This window comes from Malurus melanocephalus, unplaced genomic scaffold (assembly GCF_030028575.1).
Source record: "Malurus melanocephalus ecotype Western Australia unplaced genomic scaffold, MMel_1.1 scaffold_56, whole genome shotgun sequence".
In the NCBI taxonomy this organism is placed as follows: Eukaryota; Metazoa; Chordata; class Aves; order Passeriformes; family Maluridae; genus Malurus; species Malurus melanocephalus.
The window spans coordinates 612,034-631,265 of record NW_026623288.1 but is presented as its reverse complement, the minus strand read 5'-3'; the positions used below and the strand labels follow the sequence as shown (position 1 = coordinate 631,265).

The window sequence follows — 19,232 nt, the reverse complement described above, 5'->3', positions numbered from 1 at the left end:
GATCTGCCTGTTTGCTTTTTTTTTTTTTTTTTGTGGGTCAAGTACTAAACTGTTCTGTTCTGCAAGCATCAAAATTGAACGTAACTGTTCTGTTCTGCAAGCATCAAAATTGAACGTAGCTTTAAAATAGCTTCAAATCCTAAAACTCGAGCAATGTGTTAAAACTGAGAGTATCTTCTTGTTGTTGTGTTTTCTTAATGGGGACCTTCTGTGTGCCAGGGATTTTGGGAATGGTGCAATAAACAGCTACAGGGTGCTAGTAACAGAAGTGAACAACTGTTGGAAGATCTTAAATCCCAAAAACTGATACAGTTTAAGCTTGTCAGTGCACATCCTTTCCTTCATCTACAGCTCTCAGGGAGGTGAGATTTGGGCAGGATGCAGTCTGGAGCCTTTGCCAGTTAGAATGTTTAACCAGAGCTGGTGTGCCCAGCTGGGAACACTGTGGTGTTAAAAACAATTTCAGCTTTTTTTTTATAGTTGTCTGGGGTATGGAGGGACCCACAGTGTTCCCTGGAACTGCTTTTGCAGTTGGGAAGAGCTTTTGCTTGGGAAGAGCTGTTGTTGATTTATCAAGTGAATGGCTTCAAAGTTTGGGTGATTTTTGTTGTTTTGTCTTAAGTTTGTTGGTTGTTTTTTGGTTTGGGYTTTGTTTRTGTTTTTGTTTTGTTTTCCTAAKGCTGATTACTTGTCGGCTGAGGAGAACCTGTTTGTCAGAGTAGCTCAGTTRCTTAGAGAAGAGTGCTGATAATGACAGTGTTGTGGGTTCAGTCCCCACACGGGCCATTCACTCTAGACTTGGACATGATGATCCTCTGGGTCCCATCCAAATCAGACAGTTCTGTGGTTCTGTGAAGAACACATCAGAGTCTGTGCTGTGAAATCTGAGTGTTCTGCTGGGAGATGCTCTGGAGAGTGTCCAGAGGGCTTAGAAAACATGGTCTGTGAGGAAGGGGATAAGTAAAAGCTTCCATTTAGTTTAGGCATGGATGGGAGAAGGTGCTCTTTTCCAAAATATGTGAAAGGCTCACAGTGGGGGCAGTAGTGCAGGAAAGTGTGGCTCCAGAGCCACAAGGATCAGGATAAGAGATAACCTATGAAAGTCACAGCAAGGAGACTTCACTTAGGTACTGGAGGCACTGGGTTCCTCTGCCCAGACTAAGCAAACACATGTTGGGACTGGTTGGTCTTTCTCCCCCACACCAGCAGAAATATGAGCCCCAAAAGTCTCTGTCCTTTGTGAAGAAAAGCAACAGGTGTCAAATCTGACACTGTTCTTGCACCCTGCTGGAAGGTGACATTGTCCATCACTGTCCACCAGGTAATGTCATCTTRTCCCTGAAAGCCAGAGAGAGAAACAGAGATTCCCATTCCTCTCCCTTTTGGCTGTGAGAGGATCCCCATTATGTCACCTCCTTTTGATCCCTCCTGGCATTTTCTCAGCACTTGTCACAGCTACCTCACCTCTGTCATAGTTCAGGAACCTAAAACATTCTGGTTACAGCACCCAGCYAGGATTTAGTTTGGCTTTCTAAAGAGTGGTCGATGAATGCTGAGCAGTGTCTTTGTCACCTGACACGGCAGTTGCAGTGCTGGTGACGTGCAGTCTGTGGCTCCAGTGCCAGTCTGAGCTTCTGTGCTTGGTTCACTGAAGCTGCTGTTCCTTCTCCACACCCCTGTGTTTATTGCTCCTGGCAACTCTGCCAAATACTGTATTTTGTCAGATAATGTATTTAAATTTGTTCTTAGAACRCTGTCAGTGTGGAGGCTGCATGGTTTGTTATTCAGAAGTGGGTTCATGCAGAGCCAGGTCAGCTGGTGTGTGGCCATGTGCCCACACTGGACTAGCAGTGGCGTGGGGTCAGTGGTCAGTGCTGTGCTCTGCTCCAGCAGCATCAGAGGAGCATCTCCCTTGGCCCAGCTGCTGTATCTTAGACATGTTTAGTTCTTGTTTTACATAATGAAAGCTTGTGTGTGCACATGTGCTGCCCTGTGGGCACGCTCTCAGGTGTTTTGCTGTTGAACCCACACAGGTACAACGTGCAGGTCATGGAGAAGGTTCTCAAGATGGCTGAAGGCATCGACATCGGGGAGACGAGGTCGTACGAGCTGGTCCCCAGCAGGAAGCTGAAGAGATACCGCTCTCCATCAGACAGTGAGTACATCTGCCCTTGGTAGAGATAATGACCCCTTCCCTGTGCCTGTTTGGGGGCATCACTGGGAGTGTGGGGACTCCAGGGTGCCACGGGGCCACCTCAGGGACATTCCACACAGCAGGCTGGAGAGAAGTGCCTGTGTTGTGCTGGACTGCAGGCTTTCCCCCTTCCCGTGTGCAYGATTCACACAGAGTTCTATCTTTGCTTAAGAAAATACCATTTTTCATTTCAATTATCAGGTAGCTGGTTTCCCCTAGATGTGTTGTTGGGACTCAAATACCTGTCTGGTTTTGCTGTGTTGAGGGGTGATGTTCTGACCCAAGGAAGAATTGTACATTTATGCAGAGATCTGGAGTTCACCTCATTGATTTTGAGTTACAGCCTGCCTGGAGCGTTGAAGGGGTGGGAAGCAGAGATGATGTGTAGTTCTGGGGATTTTTTTCCTCCCTGCTGGGCCTGGAAGAGTCCTGTATATCTCGGCSCTGTCCCATGGTGTCAGGGATCAGTGTTTCAGCTGTAACTTYTCCAGTGGAGGAAATGCAGCAGGCAGAGAGGTCTGGCAGTTCGATGGCTCCTTCTGCTCAGGGGCTTCTCCACAGCACCTTCAGAGCTGCCTGCCCTCCCTCTGGAGAGGGGCAGGAATTGTGTCCTGGTGTGGGCAGGCCCCTGTGACAGTCAGCAGTGTCACTGTGTGAGGCACCAATGGTCAGACAGCACAGCACTCCTCTGGGCTTGGATATAATCCCCAGCTCTGCCAAAGCTGTACCCCTTACTTGGACAGCCTTGGACAATCTTGCTGTGCTTCCATGGGCCAACTGCAAAACTGAGGAACTGCTGCTTTTCTCTCGTGTTTTGTCTGTCACAGGCAGCAGCCCTGAGGGTTCTCCAGGGCTTGTTGCACAGACAGCGTTACAAGCTGTTCTGCTGGCAAGAGCCTTTAGGTGCTGCTGCAGCACAACCATCAAAATACAAATGGTGCAAGAAATGCAAACMTTGCCATAATTCATCAGAACTGGTGGTCAAAGGATTTAATGCGTAGGAGCTTTGTCACCCGATTTCAGTAGGAAGGAGGGGCTGTTTATGCTGTGTGCAGATGTTGTTTTGTCCTGCAGCGAGGTGGGTGGTGATACCTGTGATGTTTGATGTCTGGACAGTTGTACTGCCTGACCTAGAGCAGGGCTGCACACGCTGGTGCTGGATTAGGCAGCATTTCCCGGTGCTGAGGTGGCCTTTTGCTCHGCCGATGAAATTACACACATGTACCACGTCAGCCTGTGGGGGCTGAATCTTCCACAGGAGAAGTCTTGTGTAACCATCTCTTAGATGTAGCATATTTGCTTGTCAGCTATCTGATTCTCCCTTTCTGCTCTAGCTGTGCAYGTCAGGATAGTCTGTCTCATTTGCATTTCTTCTGGTGAAGAAACGAGAGGTCTGTCAGTAATGGGGCCTCAGTTGCTGCAGCTGTCCCTTGAGGCTCAGGCAGATTACTTCATGTTTAGTGCCCTTTGGCCCAGAGCAATTACACCGAGAGAAAATGTGCTTCTATTAATTCGGTAAGAGGCCTGTGCATTTTGGAAAGGAGGGCTCAGTATCACTGTGTTCCACCTCAGATGAGAAGACATGAAGATAAAGTAGTTTATCTGACATCATCCTGCAACCCCGCAGCAGAGTCAGACCTGAGGCTCTAGCCCTGCTCTGGTGCTCTGTCTTGTTGGCAATAGTTTTACTTATTTTAGTAGATTTGTATGGATTAACTTCAGAAATGACTAGATGGGTCAGTAGGCAGTGCTGGAGGGACRAATCATGTAGCTGAGTATGTAGAAATTTTTGTGTGGTAGTTGTGGAGGTGGAAATACCACTGTAGTGACCTGCACAAGAATGATTGGTTTTCTTTGATCAATTGTGAATATCTTTTGGAGGGAAACTTTTTGGGTTTTGGCTRAGGAGTGGAAATCCTATGTTCAGAGCCTGCAGGCTGCTCTTGAAGATCAGTTTCTGAAAACACTGTATCCCAGTCATGGCACATATTGGTAATTGTGTAATTTTCTTCCATCTCATAGGTCCGGAGCCAGAAGAGACTCCTGAGCCACCCAAAAAGATGGTCCCCAAGTTCCGAGTGCGACCGCGCTTTGAGCCCATACACTTTGTCACCAGTGCTGAGAAGGATGGCAAGAAGGACAATTCTCTGGATAACCAAATGCAGGAGGGGAAGCAGGAGGCAAATACAAACAGCGTGGCACAGCCAGCTGAAAACTGTACAAATTCTTTTGTGAATGCCCGGGACGTGGATCACCACCTCTCTGGCTCAGCTGGGCTTGGCTTTGTAGGGCCAGCAGCAGCAGCCAAGAAGGCTGTGAATAGTGTGGACTCTACCACAAGCAGCGCCTTGCAGGTTTCTGTTTCCCCTTCAACTGCCCCGTCTGCATCAGAAACTTTCCCTCCATCAGCAATAATGCTGAAGCAGAGCTTTATGGAGAAACTGTCAGCAGCTGTCTGGAAAAATCTTAGTAATCCAGATACAAACACCGGGACGGATAAAATTAACTTCACATATCTTTTGACACGTTCAATTCAGGCATGCAAGACAAACCCTGAATATATTTATGTTCCTCTGAAAGAGATCGCCCCTGCTGACCTCCCCAAGAGCAAGAAGCTCCTGACAGATGGTTTTGCATGTGAGGTGCGATGTCAGAACGTCTACCTGGCCACTGGCTACGCCGGCAGCAAAAATGGATCCCGGGATCGAGCCGCGGAGCAGGCAGTGAAGCTGCTGAAGAAATCCGTGGAAGTTCGAGTTGTTCAGCGAAAGTTCAAGCACACGTACCACGAGGACCTGGTGGTGTGCGAGGCAGGCGTGTGTCGCCCAGATTTCCCTCCTGCTCTCAAACCTCATGACGAGTTCGTAGTTGCCAACAGGGACTGTGTCCCGATGCAGCCTGGTACTGAATCCATGAAAGGTTCCATGAACGCCAGCAAACACTGGACTAGTTTTGTCCTCACAGAGAATGCCAGTGATGCAATAGGAATACTTAACAATTCTGCCTCATATAACAAAATGACAGTTGAATATAAGTACGAATTAATGCCCAACCGCTCGTGGCGTTGTCAGGTGTATCTCCAAGATCACTGCCTGGCTGAGGGATTTGGCACAAAAAAGACCAGCAAGCACGCGGCAGCTGAGGAGGCACTGAAAATCCTGCAGAAGATGCAGGCAAATATAGCATCCCTCAAAGTGACCCAGGTGCAGAAAGTGGGCTGCTCGTCGCGGGGCTCAGGRAGGAAGAAGGACCTGAAGGACCTGGTGATCTATGAGAACTCCAGCAACCCGGTGTGCACGCTGAAYGACACCGCCCAGTTCAACAAGATGACCGTGGAGTACGTCTTTGAGAGGATGACAGGCATGCGATGGAAGTGCAAAGTGATGCTTGAAGATGAGTTCATCGCAGAAGCAGTTGGAGTGAAGAAATCTGTCAAGCATGAGGCAGCAGAGGAAGCCGTGAAAATCCTCAAAAAGACTCAGCCAACTGTTGTTAATAACCTGAAGAAAGGCACTGTTGAAGACGTCATCTCCAGAAATGAGATTCGGGGTCGATCAGCAGAAGAGGCTTTCAAACAGAAGATCAAAGAAGACAACATTGGGAACCAAATTTTAAGAAAGATGGGCTGGAAAGGCGGTGGCCTAGGGAAAGATGGCGAAGGAATTAGGGAGCCTATTTCAGTAAAGGAGCAGTTCAAAAGGGAAGGACTCGGGCTTGATGTAGAAAGGGTGAACAGAATTGCTAAGAGAGATATCGAAGAGATCATTCGAAACTATGCACGTTCAGACAGTCACATTGACTTGACTTTCTCTAGAGAACTGACCATGGATGAGCGGAAGCAAATACATCAAATTGCCCAAAAATATGGTCTTAAAAGTAAATCCCATGGGCAGGGACACAACAGATACTTGGTGGTGAGCAGGAAGCGGCGCAAGGAAGATCTGTTAGACCAGCTGAAGCAGGAAGGCCAGGTTGGGCATTACGAGCTTATCATGCCCCAAGCAAACTGAGGTGAGGTGTCCCCTTTAACCAGAGACTGAGTTTCCTGGACACTCAACTAAAGAAAGAGATGCTGCATTTTTCTTGTGGGTAACAATGACATGAAAGTCTTTTACTTTGGCAATATAATTTCTAAAATGTTGTTAGGTGTTTAGGACCGACCGAGTTCTGTTCAAGAACGTTAGCACAACCCAAAAGCAGTAGTGCTGTTACTGTATGTGTCTTTGATATTACTTGTTCCTTCACATTTTAATAGTTTTGTAATAGCAAACACACATGTCCAATGAGAAGGAATTTGACATCATTTAAAGTTATAGGTCCCTTATTCTTCTTGAACAAGGAAGGAAAAGAAAAGCCTTTTTTTTAAAAAAAAAAATGAAAAAAAGCAAAGGAAATGCAGTCTGGGGGCATAAACCTGTATGTAAAATTGGTATTAATGACAACAAAAATAAAGTTTTATTTCTGGAAAAAAAAGGTTTTGTCACACTTTGTATAAAAAAAAGTGTGAAAACTTGATTATTCTTGAGAAATACATTTATCGAGGTCTTGTCTCTGCTGTTTGTGTATGTACAGTATGTAAACCTTAACCAGTTTAGTGGTAGTTTTATTCATAGATTTCTACCTTGAGTCTCCCATTCTGAGAATCACTGAAGGCACCTTCATCGCCAGCAAATGGGACTGAGAGAATTCCAGCGCGTTTCTACCTTGGAGAACGGTTGACATGTGCAAATACCATGGTGAAGTGTGAAATATAAAAACTGGAGGTAAATGCAGAGCCCACGCTCAAAGATGCTCATGTAGCTTGTGGGGACTGTTATATAACTTATTTTTTTACTTGGAATATCAGCTCTTTAATCCTGAACGAAACCGAATCTGTGCCTGGTTATTTCTCCGCTCCATCCCTGTACCGGTGCTTGCGTCTGGCGAGGGCAATTCCCCAGGAGACTCCTGGCCTTGCTCTGACCATGTGTGAGTGTGGCAGCTCTCCAGGGCTGGCTTGTGCCACTGGGAGCCCGGAGTGTTTCTCTCCTTGCCAGGGAAGCAGCTGCTGACCTCCATCGGTGCTGCTACACCGGCAGGATTACAGGACACAGCGCTCAGTGAGCCTTGGAGAACACTCACCTCATGCTTGGGAAGGTTAAAGGACAGGAATTGAACTTGGAATGGCCAGGAGTGCGGTGTGGCTGGAGACACTGGTTATTCTGTCACCAGTGGGGCCGACAGATGCTCCTTTACCACTAAGCCAKTCTTAATGCAGTGTTTTTGTCTGGTCTCCTGCTGCTCTGTCTTGGGTGTATCACTTTCCGTTTTCTGCTGTTTCTATTTGCCTCCATCTCTTTACATCCTCCTCTACGTTTTTTCCCACCTCCTGCTCTGTTTTGTTTTTAAATCTCTCAGCTCTGAGGTGAGGATGCCTGACCTCAGAATGCCCTGTTAATGAGCAGTTAGAGAGACTTTCATCCCTGCAGGAAGAGAGACTGCCCTGGCAGATGAGACTCTCAGGGAGCTGAGAGGAAGTATTCTCTCCTCTCTGCCTGGCTGCATCACAGCTTCTGCCTGCTTGGACTGCTGAATAACAACTTGCTGCTGCTGCTGCTGTGAAAAAAATAACATGGCAGTTAATTCTGAAAGTAGTTTTTTTCCATTTTGTTTGGGGCTGTGTTTTATGTATTACTTCTTCTGTCTGAATTCTGCTCTCAAGAACACTGGGCTCTAGCAGATGGTGCTGTAGGAGTGGAAGAAGCCTGGTACTTTCTAGGGAAAGAAGAAGTGAAGCTCTTCCTTTCTAACTTGGGTGTGCAGCAGCTCTTTAGAGTTTAGTGATGCCAAGAAAAGCAGCTAAGAGCACCACTGRTGTTTGGGATGAGAAATGTCTCTTTTGGGAGAGGTGGGGCCTGGCTGTAGTCCCTGTACCTCAGCAGGGGTAGCTGGCCCAGGCAGTCTCTGCAGGMTGTGTCCTTTCCTGTCCCGGGTGGTGGCTGTGACCCCTGTGCAGGGCCTGGCCCAGGATTGAAGAACGGCAGCATCTCTGTCCCCAGGGAGGCTGTGGAGCCTCAGCCTTCAGGAGAGGCACAAAGAGGGCGACCCTGGAGTCGGTGGATAAAGGCCTTTCCCGAGCAAGGTGTGAAGGTGAGATTGATTTTATTTTGCAGCTCTGTGCTGCTCATTTCTGATTGCCTTAAGAGTCCACACTGTTGGTCTGGGCATTTTTTTTTAACTGGTGAAACAAGAACCGTGGGACTGYTGTGAGGGCCTCTGTGGCCGTAGAGGGACTTGCCCCCCTCAGGGTTGGGCTTGCAGGAGGCATTACAGCTGCTCCATGTGAGACACAAGGCTCTTCAGGACTACAAGCTGTTGTTACTGCAGGTASAAATCTGCATTAAATTTTTTGGAAGAGCCCAGCCACTTTGATCTTGTGGAGCTCGGCAGAACAAGCTTTTACTTGCCACTTATCATAAATCCAGTTCACCTCCTGAGACAGGAGAAAAAGATGATTCCCTACATCAACTGYGACCAGGAAATTGCTGTAGCTAACWCAGGATCACAGGCTCCTCTTCATCCACAGCTCAGTCGCAGCCCTGCTGTTCCTGCAGGTGGTAAAGAAGCATCTGCCCCTCCTGGCTCTAGCACTGTTTTATCATTTTCTAACCCAGGCACAGCCTTCCCCCAGCTGCTGCCCTCAGCAGGAAGCATTGCACAGCCCTGGAGCTTGACCCCACACCCAGCTCCTGGCTGCCCAGTTAAATAAGCACAGTTATACACTTCTTGCCTATTTATACAATAAGCACTAAGGTTACACTTTATTTACAACTTTTGAAAAATGTACAGTTTCTTACATGGGTTACTTGTGCAAAGTTATACTTTTCAACTAACAGACCAATGTGCACACAAAAGACACTGGAACAGTGGACAACACAACTGCAGGTTCCATCCCACACTGCTGCTTAAGGTTCTGTATCCAAAGGTACAAACTTGCCTTACAAAAAAAGTGAGTCTGGACTTACAAATGTTTTTTTCAGAATTGAAAAAATACTTTCATAAAACTGAAGGGAACGAACTCAAGCATGCAGCAGTAGCTCACACAAACCACACGGTCATCTACGAAGAGCAGAAACTGCAGAGACTCGAGTGCCTACCCTGAACTTAATTCAAACTTTCCACAAGACAAAGTTAGATCCCAAACAACTTATCTTTCCCAGCTGAAGATAAGGGGCAGGACAGCGCAGGAGAGTAATTCCATCRCTGCAACAGGTCAGGTTTTACCTCTTCCTTAATGTGGAAGGCCTTTTGCTGAGTACCACAGCTCCACCTGGTTTTGTCCAGTAATGCCGTGGTGACAGGACTATAGTGACCTACTGACAGTTTCTGTAGGCATGTCCTTTAACATAGTAATTAAAAAAAGAAAAAGAAAAGGGCTTGTTTCTCACCCTCGGCAAAGATCCAAGTACCACAGCTGTAGTGATTTATGTAGATCTGTACATAAATCTTGCATGTGAAGTGCAGAAGTAACAAGCATTCCAGGGCCTTACTAAATCTTTGAATTGTAATCAATTGAGTTGATTTTTTAACATGAGTAAAGATAAACCAATACAAAAGGGAAACAAAAGATTTCTTCACCCAGTACTTACAAATGCAGTGGCGTCTAAACCAATAATAGAGGTAAGTGACCAGCCTGGACACATCAGCACTTTAGTAAATATCAGTTAAAAAATGTGTATGTATATAAACATCCCTTTTATCAAGCTACACATAAGCATCACTGTGTATAACACAATTACAATTAAAAGCTTAGTGTACACTACAGAAATGCACAATACTGCCCTAAGACTGGAGAGGGACCACAGAAAATGAACTCAGCATCAGTAACTCTTTTGCAAGTAACCCAAGTACAGAACGTTTGACTTCAAAGTGGGTGCGTTCTGATGTCCAAGGAGAAGAAGCTTCAGCAAGGGAGGGTGGCAACAGCACAACAGCTATTCTGCTTGCAAAGTAAATGCTAGGAGGAAAAAGATGACTCGGACACTTTGTTTATTTTCCTCATCAACAGAGTGTTCATTTGCATCATCCTGGGTCAACAGTCACGCCAGCTCTGTTCTACTATTGCAGAAACCCGTTTTTCATATTCCCGCTTATTCTCTTGGTATAGCTGAGCTGCCTGGCTGTTTGCTGGACTGTTCGGATTTGGCTCATCCAATAGGGACTGTGCAAAGAGAAAAAGATCCTTAGGCACTGCAAAGTACAGTTTTCCAACACTTTCTGCAAACTGTCCRCACTAGTCAGAGCAGAGATGTTAGTCCAGGCAGCCACACTGCACTCSTGCAGCTGGAAGGCTGTAGAGGCTTTGGCCACCAGCATCACCCTGCACAGTGCAGGTGACTTTCTGAGACAGCCAAGCAATGCACTGCTGGCGGGCCCCAGCAGTGACCACCTGTGTCACTGCCCAGCCACTTTACACCTGGGAAGTATTCACACTTAGCCAGCATCAAGGTATAGCTGCTATACTGGCTCTTAGGAGAGGGGAAAGAAGTTTCCTGAGCTGTTTTTGTTAAAGCATCCTAATGCCACACTTCATGCACAGTTCTTTTACCTGTATGGATGTTAAGATGGAGGAGACATCGTAAGTGGGGCTCCAGCGATTCTGAAGGATATCCAGACATATACTACCGTCTGCATAGACTGGAAAGGGTCAAAAAGAACAGCTTAAAACACAACTGGTCCAGCTGCTGGCTTTCTTCCTCATATTGCCTGATCCTGAAACCCATATACAGACACACTGCAACAGTCCATAGTGTCTGACAGACTGAAATCCTGCAAACAGGCCTGTAGGTAGGAWGCAGTGAAGCTCCTCACTACCAGCAGCCTGAGATATTTAAACTCAACCCTGCWTATTCTCTCACAAACTTCTCTGTGTCATTGCAACTACCACTATGGAAAACCATGAACAGATTTTAAAGCAAAAAAATTTTAAGCTTCCCAGAAGTGAACCACACACAAAACATGCGCAAACAGTTGTTCACACAAGGYTTCCCCTAGAAGTCTCTACAACAGAATCCACTCACTTCTTCACAGCAGCTACAGGAGAACCTTCCCTCCCTGCACTGCACCCACACTTGCCACGCTGGAAGGTTTTTGGTATTATGCAAAAAGCTAGTATTTGTCTGGAAGCAAGGAATACCTCTCCAGCCTTTAGTTACCAAGGGGATTAATTAAACAATCTTACTGTCACTGGCTATAGCTGGACTCTAACACTACATTTCATGGTATATCATTCTCACAGGCATTTTGGGGAAGAAAAGAGAAGACAGCTGCATTTATCAGTGTCACTATGCTATGTCTACAATACATACAGACAGAAGTCCAAAGCACTGCTATTTAAGTACAAAACATTCTTCTGTAAGGCTTAACAGGCAGTTGAGTGTCTCATCAGTACTGCGCTGTAACACCTGAAAGGTAAGAGGCTMCTTTTATTGCCCCTTTCTTTTCAAGCCTGAGTACTGCTCACATATYGATCCTCACCAAAACTACACAGAACCACACTGGAATTTTCGCTGTCTTATTAGATAGTGGTAACTTTTAAAATAAGTAGACCTTTTTATACAGTAATTGATACTAAAAAAACCCCAGCCCTCCCCTGCCCCCACTAAACCTCCAAAACAGCAAAAGTAAACCCAGATATTGTATAAGCACTTACCATTTGGATGAAACATTTTAGAGACAAATCTAACAGTAGGTGGCTTATTCGGGTATTCTTCTGTGAATTCTATTGTAAGTTTGAAAGTTCCTGGAGTTGAAAGAGAGATAAGCAACCTTTATTCAGTATGAATTTACACAAGGGATGAGTAACTAGCATCCCTCCACCATACACACTGACAYTACTGTGCTCACACAGGCATGTTGGATATGGAACACACACTGCGCAATCCCACAGCAATTCCTCTACTCTCCTGGAGTTAATCATTAACACTGAAGTCAAAGACAGTRCCAGTACAACAGTATTTCCTCTCGCTTACTTTTATTGCCACAACCACCACTCCAGTCAAAAGGTTTATGTAAGGAAATAAATCTGCCCTTGGGGCTTCCTTTCACAGAACCTCATCCCAGTACACTGTACAAACAACAGCAGTGGGTGTCGAACCATCTGCGTAACACAACGTCATTCAGTGAGTCCTATCTATGGAATATGCTATCATTAGAAGAACCTTCTAATCTGTTTGCTCTAAATTTTTTTTAAAAAAGGTCATGTTTCTCAATAATGGTAAGGTAATCAGGTGTTGAAGGAAAGTAGTATTGAATGGAGCATCCAAACCTGACATTTTCAAATAAAAACCTGACCATTTACTTCACACTAATTGGTCTTCCTTAGAGAAAGACTGATTAAGCAGAAACAGAAAACTGTAGTTGAATCTTAATCCAACCACTTTAACAGCCTGCACGAATGTAAGTTATTTTAGCCTTTCTCCTCAGGCTATGACAATCTGAGAATAAGAAGTCTGTCARCTAAGCTGCACACATGGGTTCAGGGGATTAAGGACTGCTCCTGATTCAGCTCGGTAACTAAGGAACTCTACCTACTCTACTGCAGACCAAGCAAGCTCCTCCCAACCACGCTACCACCAAGACCAGCCAGCCCTGGAGGCAGCTTAMGATGTTCCTGGGTATGCCCAGAGAGAAGTATCTGAAGCACCTTCATATAAATACACAGCTCTCCTGGWGAAGATCTGCACCTGACAGAAACAGCTGGAACAAGCTGCCAGGGTGGGCATTTTATCTTTTTTTCAAGGGCATCCTTATTTATCAGTGATAGATCAGGTTCCTCCGTCCCCCCACACTCAGTGTCCGTGCTTCCTACTGTGAGGTAGTTTYCCAGCACTAATATAATGAAGTTACCCCTTTGTTTGGCTGGCAAATTTGTGCCAAAAACTGGTAAGCCAGAGAACAGATTCTTATTTTTCCTTTTTTTTTTTTTTCCCAGTCAGCAAGGACCTGCATGATTTCCCAGGGACTCCTTCCTTTATAAGGAGATAAACTGTAACACTGAGTTGCAAGAAATGAAGGTCATTGCTTTGACGTTCCAGTTTGCAAATGAAGACACAGCACAGATGCTTCAGCGCTTTCCCTACAGCAGTGGGAAGTCTCAACACCCTAAAAATAAGTTTAAGCATGTTTGTTTTTTTATTAGCAGCCCAACAATGTAAGAGCAGAAAGCCAACACTATGCTATCTCACTATGAAACAACTGAGCCAGAACAGTAGAGTTAAGATTGTTCAAATTAGTGGAAGTCTGCACTGGGGTTTTCTAGTCTACTCCAGCTTAGTCCAGAGGCGCAGAGCCAGGTCTGAGGTCAGCCTGAAACCCAAAACTGGCAAGTTAGTAACAACTTCTATCAGCTGCAAACATCAGCCCCTTAGAACCAAATGCTTAAGGATTTAACTCTAAATTTTGGACATCGTCAACTCTTCCTGCCCAGTCCTGTTTCTCAATAGCCTCCTCCTAAGGAACAAGCGACTAAGCAAGCAGAAGGCTGAAAACTGAGCAAAAACCACCACATAGGTTTGACAGCAACAGGAGCAGTTTGGTGTTAGAATCTGTTCAAAACTACCAGAAGAAAGGCAAGTTTTGTCCCACCAGACACAGGACAGTGTTACTTTTAACACTTATCTAAGCAAGGGGTAGTCCATGTCCCCATGTCCAGTTGGGAGCACCCACCTACTCAAATTTCCAAGTCAGGGCCCAGAGTGGCAATGGCTCTTTGGAAATGCTCCACAGTACGCAAAACCTCACTGTTGAGCTTTATTAAAGGGCAAAGCCAGAGATGTGACRCACTGAAGTCCAAGGGTCACTCACACTGAAAGCCTACACAAGTCAAATAGTTATCACAACACACTGCTGGGAATGAGGCCTTCAGTGWCCAGTCTTTTCTGTCTCTAATTTTAATGCTTTCAACTGGTATTTCTYRCAATTTCTTGCCCTACACAGCCTTTTTWAAAACRTAAGTTATATTCACTGTCATTATTGATATTGGGATCACAACTAATGTTAGGAACACTCTCTTTTCTGCCCCATACTTAACTCATTGATTACTTCTACCTCAGAATTTGAGACCCTGACAGACCCAACAGTGGCTTCTGCATGACCTGTGCACCAGCCCCAGCAACCCCAGGGAGCAGAGCCCATGTCCCTGCAGGGCACCCTGCAGACCCCAAGAGCAGCCCCTCCAGTCCACTGCCCACAAGGCAGGGATGAGCTTCAAGCCTCCTGCACAATCACAGCAAAGCAGAATACTRCAATAGGAGACCTTAACTCTCTCCWAGCCAGGAATCCTGCACTAACCACACTACCATTATCCAGTTTCAGAGAAAAAGGTCTGAAGGTTAGTGAGAGCTTAGGTTTTCCTGACTGTGCCAGCATTATCACTTTAGATACCACATGCAAAGATTCTTAGAAATACACTGAAGGGCAGGATAAATRTCCCCAGGATCCTACTGCAGACACCTGCGATCAAATTCTCTTAAACCAGAAGATGGAAGTTATGCTGCTGATCTAAATTMGTGGTTGCTCCTAAGCTGAGCCAGCCTGCGCACTGAGTTGTGAAAACATCCTCCAAAGTCTGGGGGTGGAGAAGCAGGGATGTCAGCTGCAGAATGCTGCACAGCAAGTAAACAAACGTGTTTCAACTTCAGGTTTGCAGCCCAGACAAACTAAGACACCTCAGAGCTGTGAGTGAAGGGCCTTACAAGACTAAGGATAAAGAACAGTAATTTCCATGATGTTGGAATTATTATACCTCTAGTTTAACAAAACACCCCAAACTTCACAGGCTACTTTCACAAGAACTAAGCAATCTGAAATTTTACAGTATCACYATGGAGTGAAAAAGCCTAAAAATGAAAAGAACACTGACCTTGCTGCAAAGGCTCAGTAAGAAAGATTACAGAGTTTCAGTGTACCTTTGACTCACAAGGGCCTGCACAGCTGCAAAGCAAGCCCAAACTAACATTCTATTAAATTAAAATTCCCTTAGTTTTATGTACATGAAGCTGAACTGCATCTGGACTGCACCACCATTATCTGAACTGTGCTGCTCCCCTCACTGAATAGAAAGCACAGCTGAGGCACCAACACAGCCCTATCTCCAGGCAACACCTAGTGCTTTGTTATCTGGCAAGGTAAGATACATCCAGAGCAAAGGAGATAAGCAGATATCCTGCARCACAAGTCACATCTGTTTTCCTGCGCACACAGTGTGAAAACACAGACTTTGCTTTAAGAAAAGASCAATTCATCACACCCTGAGATTACATTATGACATCAACCAAAGCAAGAGGGCAGCAGCATCAGCCTCAAGCATCCGTCTGAACCTCTAACTGCTGTAAGTGCAACATGTCCTCAGTATCCAAAATAAAGACACAATGCTGCCTCAGAAAGGACAGAGGAAATCAATATGTCAGGGCTCTCAAAAGCAGTCTTCAACCTTCTGCAACTAAATGGAAATATATGGAAAAAAAACCACTTATAGCATCTGTTAACCACATGCTGAGCTGGAAGAGCTTAAGCATGGCAACAACCTGCATTTTAGCACACTGCAAGGAGACAGCTTTCTGCTCCAAACAGTGAATCACTCTATTAGCAGCAGTGCTCCGAGAGCCAAAGCAGCTCTAGCAACCCCCACAGAAGTTAGAGAGAGCCCTKCTCTAACAGTTAGAACATTAGACTAAATATATTTAGTCTAACTGTTCTATTATGCAATGTTTTAAGTTCAAGTTCTAAACATCAGACTGCTGAAGCAGCTACTCCACTAAGTTTCTTAACTAATCAAATACATTAAAAAGAAGCGACAGGARTCTTTGGCATTTTCTTAGGTCTGAAACATTGAAGATCTTCAAAATCTTCACAGGGAAATACAATCTGCAATTTAGATACACGTCCACAGGTGCTACCTCCAAGGATAAACAAAGACAAGGGAGTTAGCCAAGARCAACAGAAGAGTTAAGGAATTTTTCCTATGCTTTTGTCATGAGTCATGGAAATCTAAGATTAATTATACCCTACACTGAAAGTATCTTTAAAAAATGCATAACTGATTTCAGTTAGACAGTATTTCATGTCTAACAGGTTTTCACAAGATGTTTGTACCCATATAGCATCAGTAAACCTATCAAAGTCAGTAACACCAGATGGAAACTACAGGTATCTTACCAGGACCTATTTAGTCAGCATTTAAACTTAAAAAGTCCTTTCAGTCTCAAGCCTGACTTATACCAATTGCAGTAGTCAAATAAACGATAAGAAAAAGCCACTGTTCTGAACTTCCTCAAACATTCCTACTTCAGCCCATTTCCTACTAAGGCTGACTCACGTTGGAACTTGCTCACAAARCACTTCCAGCATCAGAAAAAAAAACCAGCACTCCAACAAAATACAGCGGTTCTATACCAGGTTTTTGATGGCTACCCAAACATGATCCAGAGTTCAACAGTTTGTAGATATCCTTAAAATGACTTATGATAATCAGACTCAGCAATTACAAACAAGACTGTACAAGCTAATTTGTATGTTTCTGTAAGTCAACAYAGCACTCTAAATCTACAACACTTTCTGAGAGCAGGGTTAGAAAAATAGTATTTACACAAACCAAGCACAYGGGTGTATGGTCAGGTGAACATGCACTCCACGCCCCCCACCATCCCCGGGCCAACACCTGTTGCAGAGTCCACGGCAGTGACACCAAGGCCGTGTCAAACCGTGTTACCCCAAGAAAGCCAAACACCAGCCCCCCACGCCGCACTTACCGTCCTCGAAAGGGGTCCCCTCGGGCCTGGAGGAGGGAAAGCAAAGCACAGCGTTACCCCGCTGGCAGCCCGGCTCCAACCCCCCGGCGGCTGAGCGGCCCCCGCGGCCCGCCGCCCCGTTCCCTGCCGACTCACCCGAAGATGACGGCGTTCCACACCATGATGTTGTTCTCGGAGGGGGCCCCGCTCACCCCGGCCGGGGGATCCTCCTGCAGCCTGCGGGGCACAGAGAAGGTGAGCGCGGCCCGCGCCCCCCGCGCTGCGCCAACGGCGTAACCCAGGACGCCGCTGCGCAAACGGCGTAACCCGGCCCGGCAGCCGCCGCGCCGCGCAAACGCCGTAACCCGGGCCCGAGCTGCGCAAACGGCGTAACCCGGGCTGGCAGCGGCCGCCTGCGCCAACGGCGTAACCCGCGCCAGGCAGCGCCGCCCGCGCTACGCAATCAGCGGAGCGCGCCTTGCCCCGCCGCCATGTTGTGCTGCCCCCTCCTCCCCCGGTAGCGCCGGGCCCTTCGTCCTCCTCCCGTCCGCCCGCCCCTGTACCCTCGGCCTGCGGCCTCGATACCTCTTGAAGTCCCGCATGAGGCGCCTACGGGCCGGAGTGGACATGGCGGGCTGAGGGTTATAGCTCAGGCATACACTGCCGGAGCGAGCGCCGGGCGCGGCTGAGCTTCGGGCTCCGACTGAGGCGGCGGCGGCGCTGACGGACAGGAGCGATCGCGGCCTCTACCACTGCGGCGGGCGCGGGGGGGGGAGCTTGGGCTGCACCGACTCCTGCGCCGGCAGCCGGACGGTCCCGGGATGTACCAACGGCGCGGGGAGAGGGGGGCGGAGCCGGATGTGGCTGAGCCCCCGGCCCAGCCTCTACCACCGCGGCGGGGGCGGTGCCTGGGGGCGGTACCAACGGCGGCGGGGGGCGGGGGTGTTRCGTGCAGTGACGTCACGGAGGGGCGGCGCAGCGGCGGCGCTGCGGGCTGTGATCAAAACAGTTCAATTGGGAAAGGGAGGGCCACGCGCACAAGCGAACCAAAACAAGGAGTTCATTCCTCGCTTTCCCGGGCCGCGAGGTGTTCAGCAKCCCCAGGACAGCAGGGCTCCATCACACGTAATGGTGACTTGGGGAGACAAACACCATCACTCTAAATGTCCCCCCTTCCTCCTTCTCTCCCAGATTTATTGCTGAGCATGGTCTGAATATGGTCTGGGATATCCCTCGGGTCAGTTGGGATCAGCTGTCCTGGCTCTGTCCCCTCCCAGCTCCTTGTGCACCCCCAGCCTGTCACTGGGGTGGGTGAGGAGCAGAGAAGGCCTTGGCTCAGGGCAAGCCCTGCTGAGCAGAAACGAAACCATCTCTGAGTTCCAATACTGTTACCAGCACAAACCCAAAACACATCCCCGTAACAGCTACTGTGAAGAAAATCAACTCTATCGCTGCCAAAACCAGCGCAACCTGYTACACTGCATTTTCTGCTTCGCCAATGACTGTTTTCCAATAGAAGATAATCTATCTTCCACGTTTCTTTAACAGCCTTCAGAAGTAAAGAATCTTTCTGCTGTTATCTAAAGCAGGCTGGCTGGGCTCCGTTTTTCGAGTTTATCCTCACTTCTAATTTCATACAATCCAGCCGGGTGGGGAGGCGGCTTCGGAAAGAGTCACGGCAGAAGACCCACTGAAAGAATGTAACAGAAACATTGTTATCACAGCCACACTGCAAACCTGACGATCTGGACCCTTCTTGCTGCACCAGCCTGCGCGATAAGAACAGTGTGAGCTCTGGGTGCTTGTCAGGACGAGCCTTTAGCGGCACAGGAGCGTCGGGAGCCGTCGGGCCCCGTGCGTTCCCCCGGAGCCTCGGGGAGCCGCCCCGGCGGGCGGGGCCGGGCGCGGGGGCCGGGCCAGGCGGCTCCGAGCCYGCCGCCGCCATGCCCAAGGTGGTGTCGCGTTCTGTCGTCTGCTCCGACACCCGCGACCGCGAGGAGTACGACGATGGGGAGAAGCCGCTGCACGTCTACTACTGCCTGTGCGGGCAGATGGTGCTGGTGCTCGGTGAGCCGGGGGCCGAGGGCGGGGGCAGGCCGCAGCCCGGGGAGGGTCAGGCCGCGGCCCGGCGGCGCGGAGGGCCCGGGAAGGCGGCGGCGGCGGCGGCGTGTGGATACGGGTCCGGGATGCGGGGTGTGGATGCGGGTCCGGGATGCGGGGTGTGGGTGCGGGTCCGGGATGCGGGGTGTGGGTGCGGGTCCGGGATGCGG

General features: G+C 47.8%; 3 protein-coding genes across 3 annotated transcripts in view; 2 read left to right on the top strand and 1 right to left on the bottom strand.

The window, feature by feature from the left end:
* The window catches only part of NKRF (NFKB repressing factor), a 7,773-nt gene extending 1,218 nt beyond the window's left edge, over nt 1-6,555 (top strand). Inside the window, exons 2-3 of the mRNA XM_057365625.1 lie at nt 2,034-2,155; nt 4,217-6,555. Of these exons, the coding sequence (XP_057221608.1) occupies nt 2,034-2,155; nt 4,217-6,204 (2,110 nt within the window). The 3' untranslated portion in view covers nt 6,205-6,555. The remainder of the gene's footprint in view (nt 1-2,033; nt 2,156-4,216) is intronic.
* A 2,411-nt stretch (nt 6,556-8,966) lies between these two features.
* Nucleotides 8,967-17,855, bottom strand: UBE2A (ubiquitin conjugating enzyme E2 A). Its single transcript, XM_057365624.1, has 6 exons — nt 17,548-17,855; nt 17,119-17,199; nt 16,984-17,009; nt 11,886-11,975; nt 10,782-10,870; nt 8,967-10,394 (listed from the first exon to the last, which is right to left on the bottom strand). The coding sequence occupies exons 1-6, from the start codon at nt 17,589-17,591 to the stop codon at nt 10,266-10,268; spliced, it is 459 nt and encodes a 152-aa protein (XP_057221607.1). The 5' UTR covers nt 17,592-17,855; the 3' UTR covers nt 8,967-10,265.
* A 995-nt stretch (nt 17,856-18,850) lies between these two features.
* Nucleotides 18,851-19,232, top strand: part of STEEP1 (STING1 ER exit protein 1) — a 3,443-nt gene continuing 3,061 nt past the window's right edge. The window contains exon 1 of the mRNA XM_057365621.1: nt 18,851-19,029. Within this exon, the coding sequence (XP_057221604.1) occupies nt 18,906-19,029 (124 nt within the window). The 5' untranslated portion in view covers nt 18,851-18,905. The remainder of the gene's footprint in view (nt 19,030-19,232) is intronic.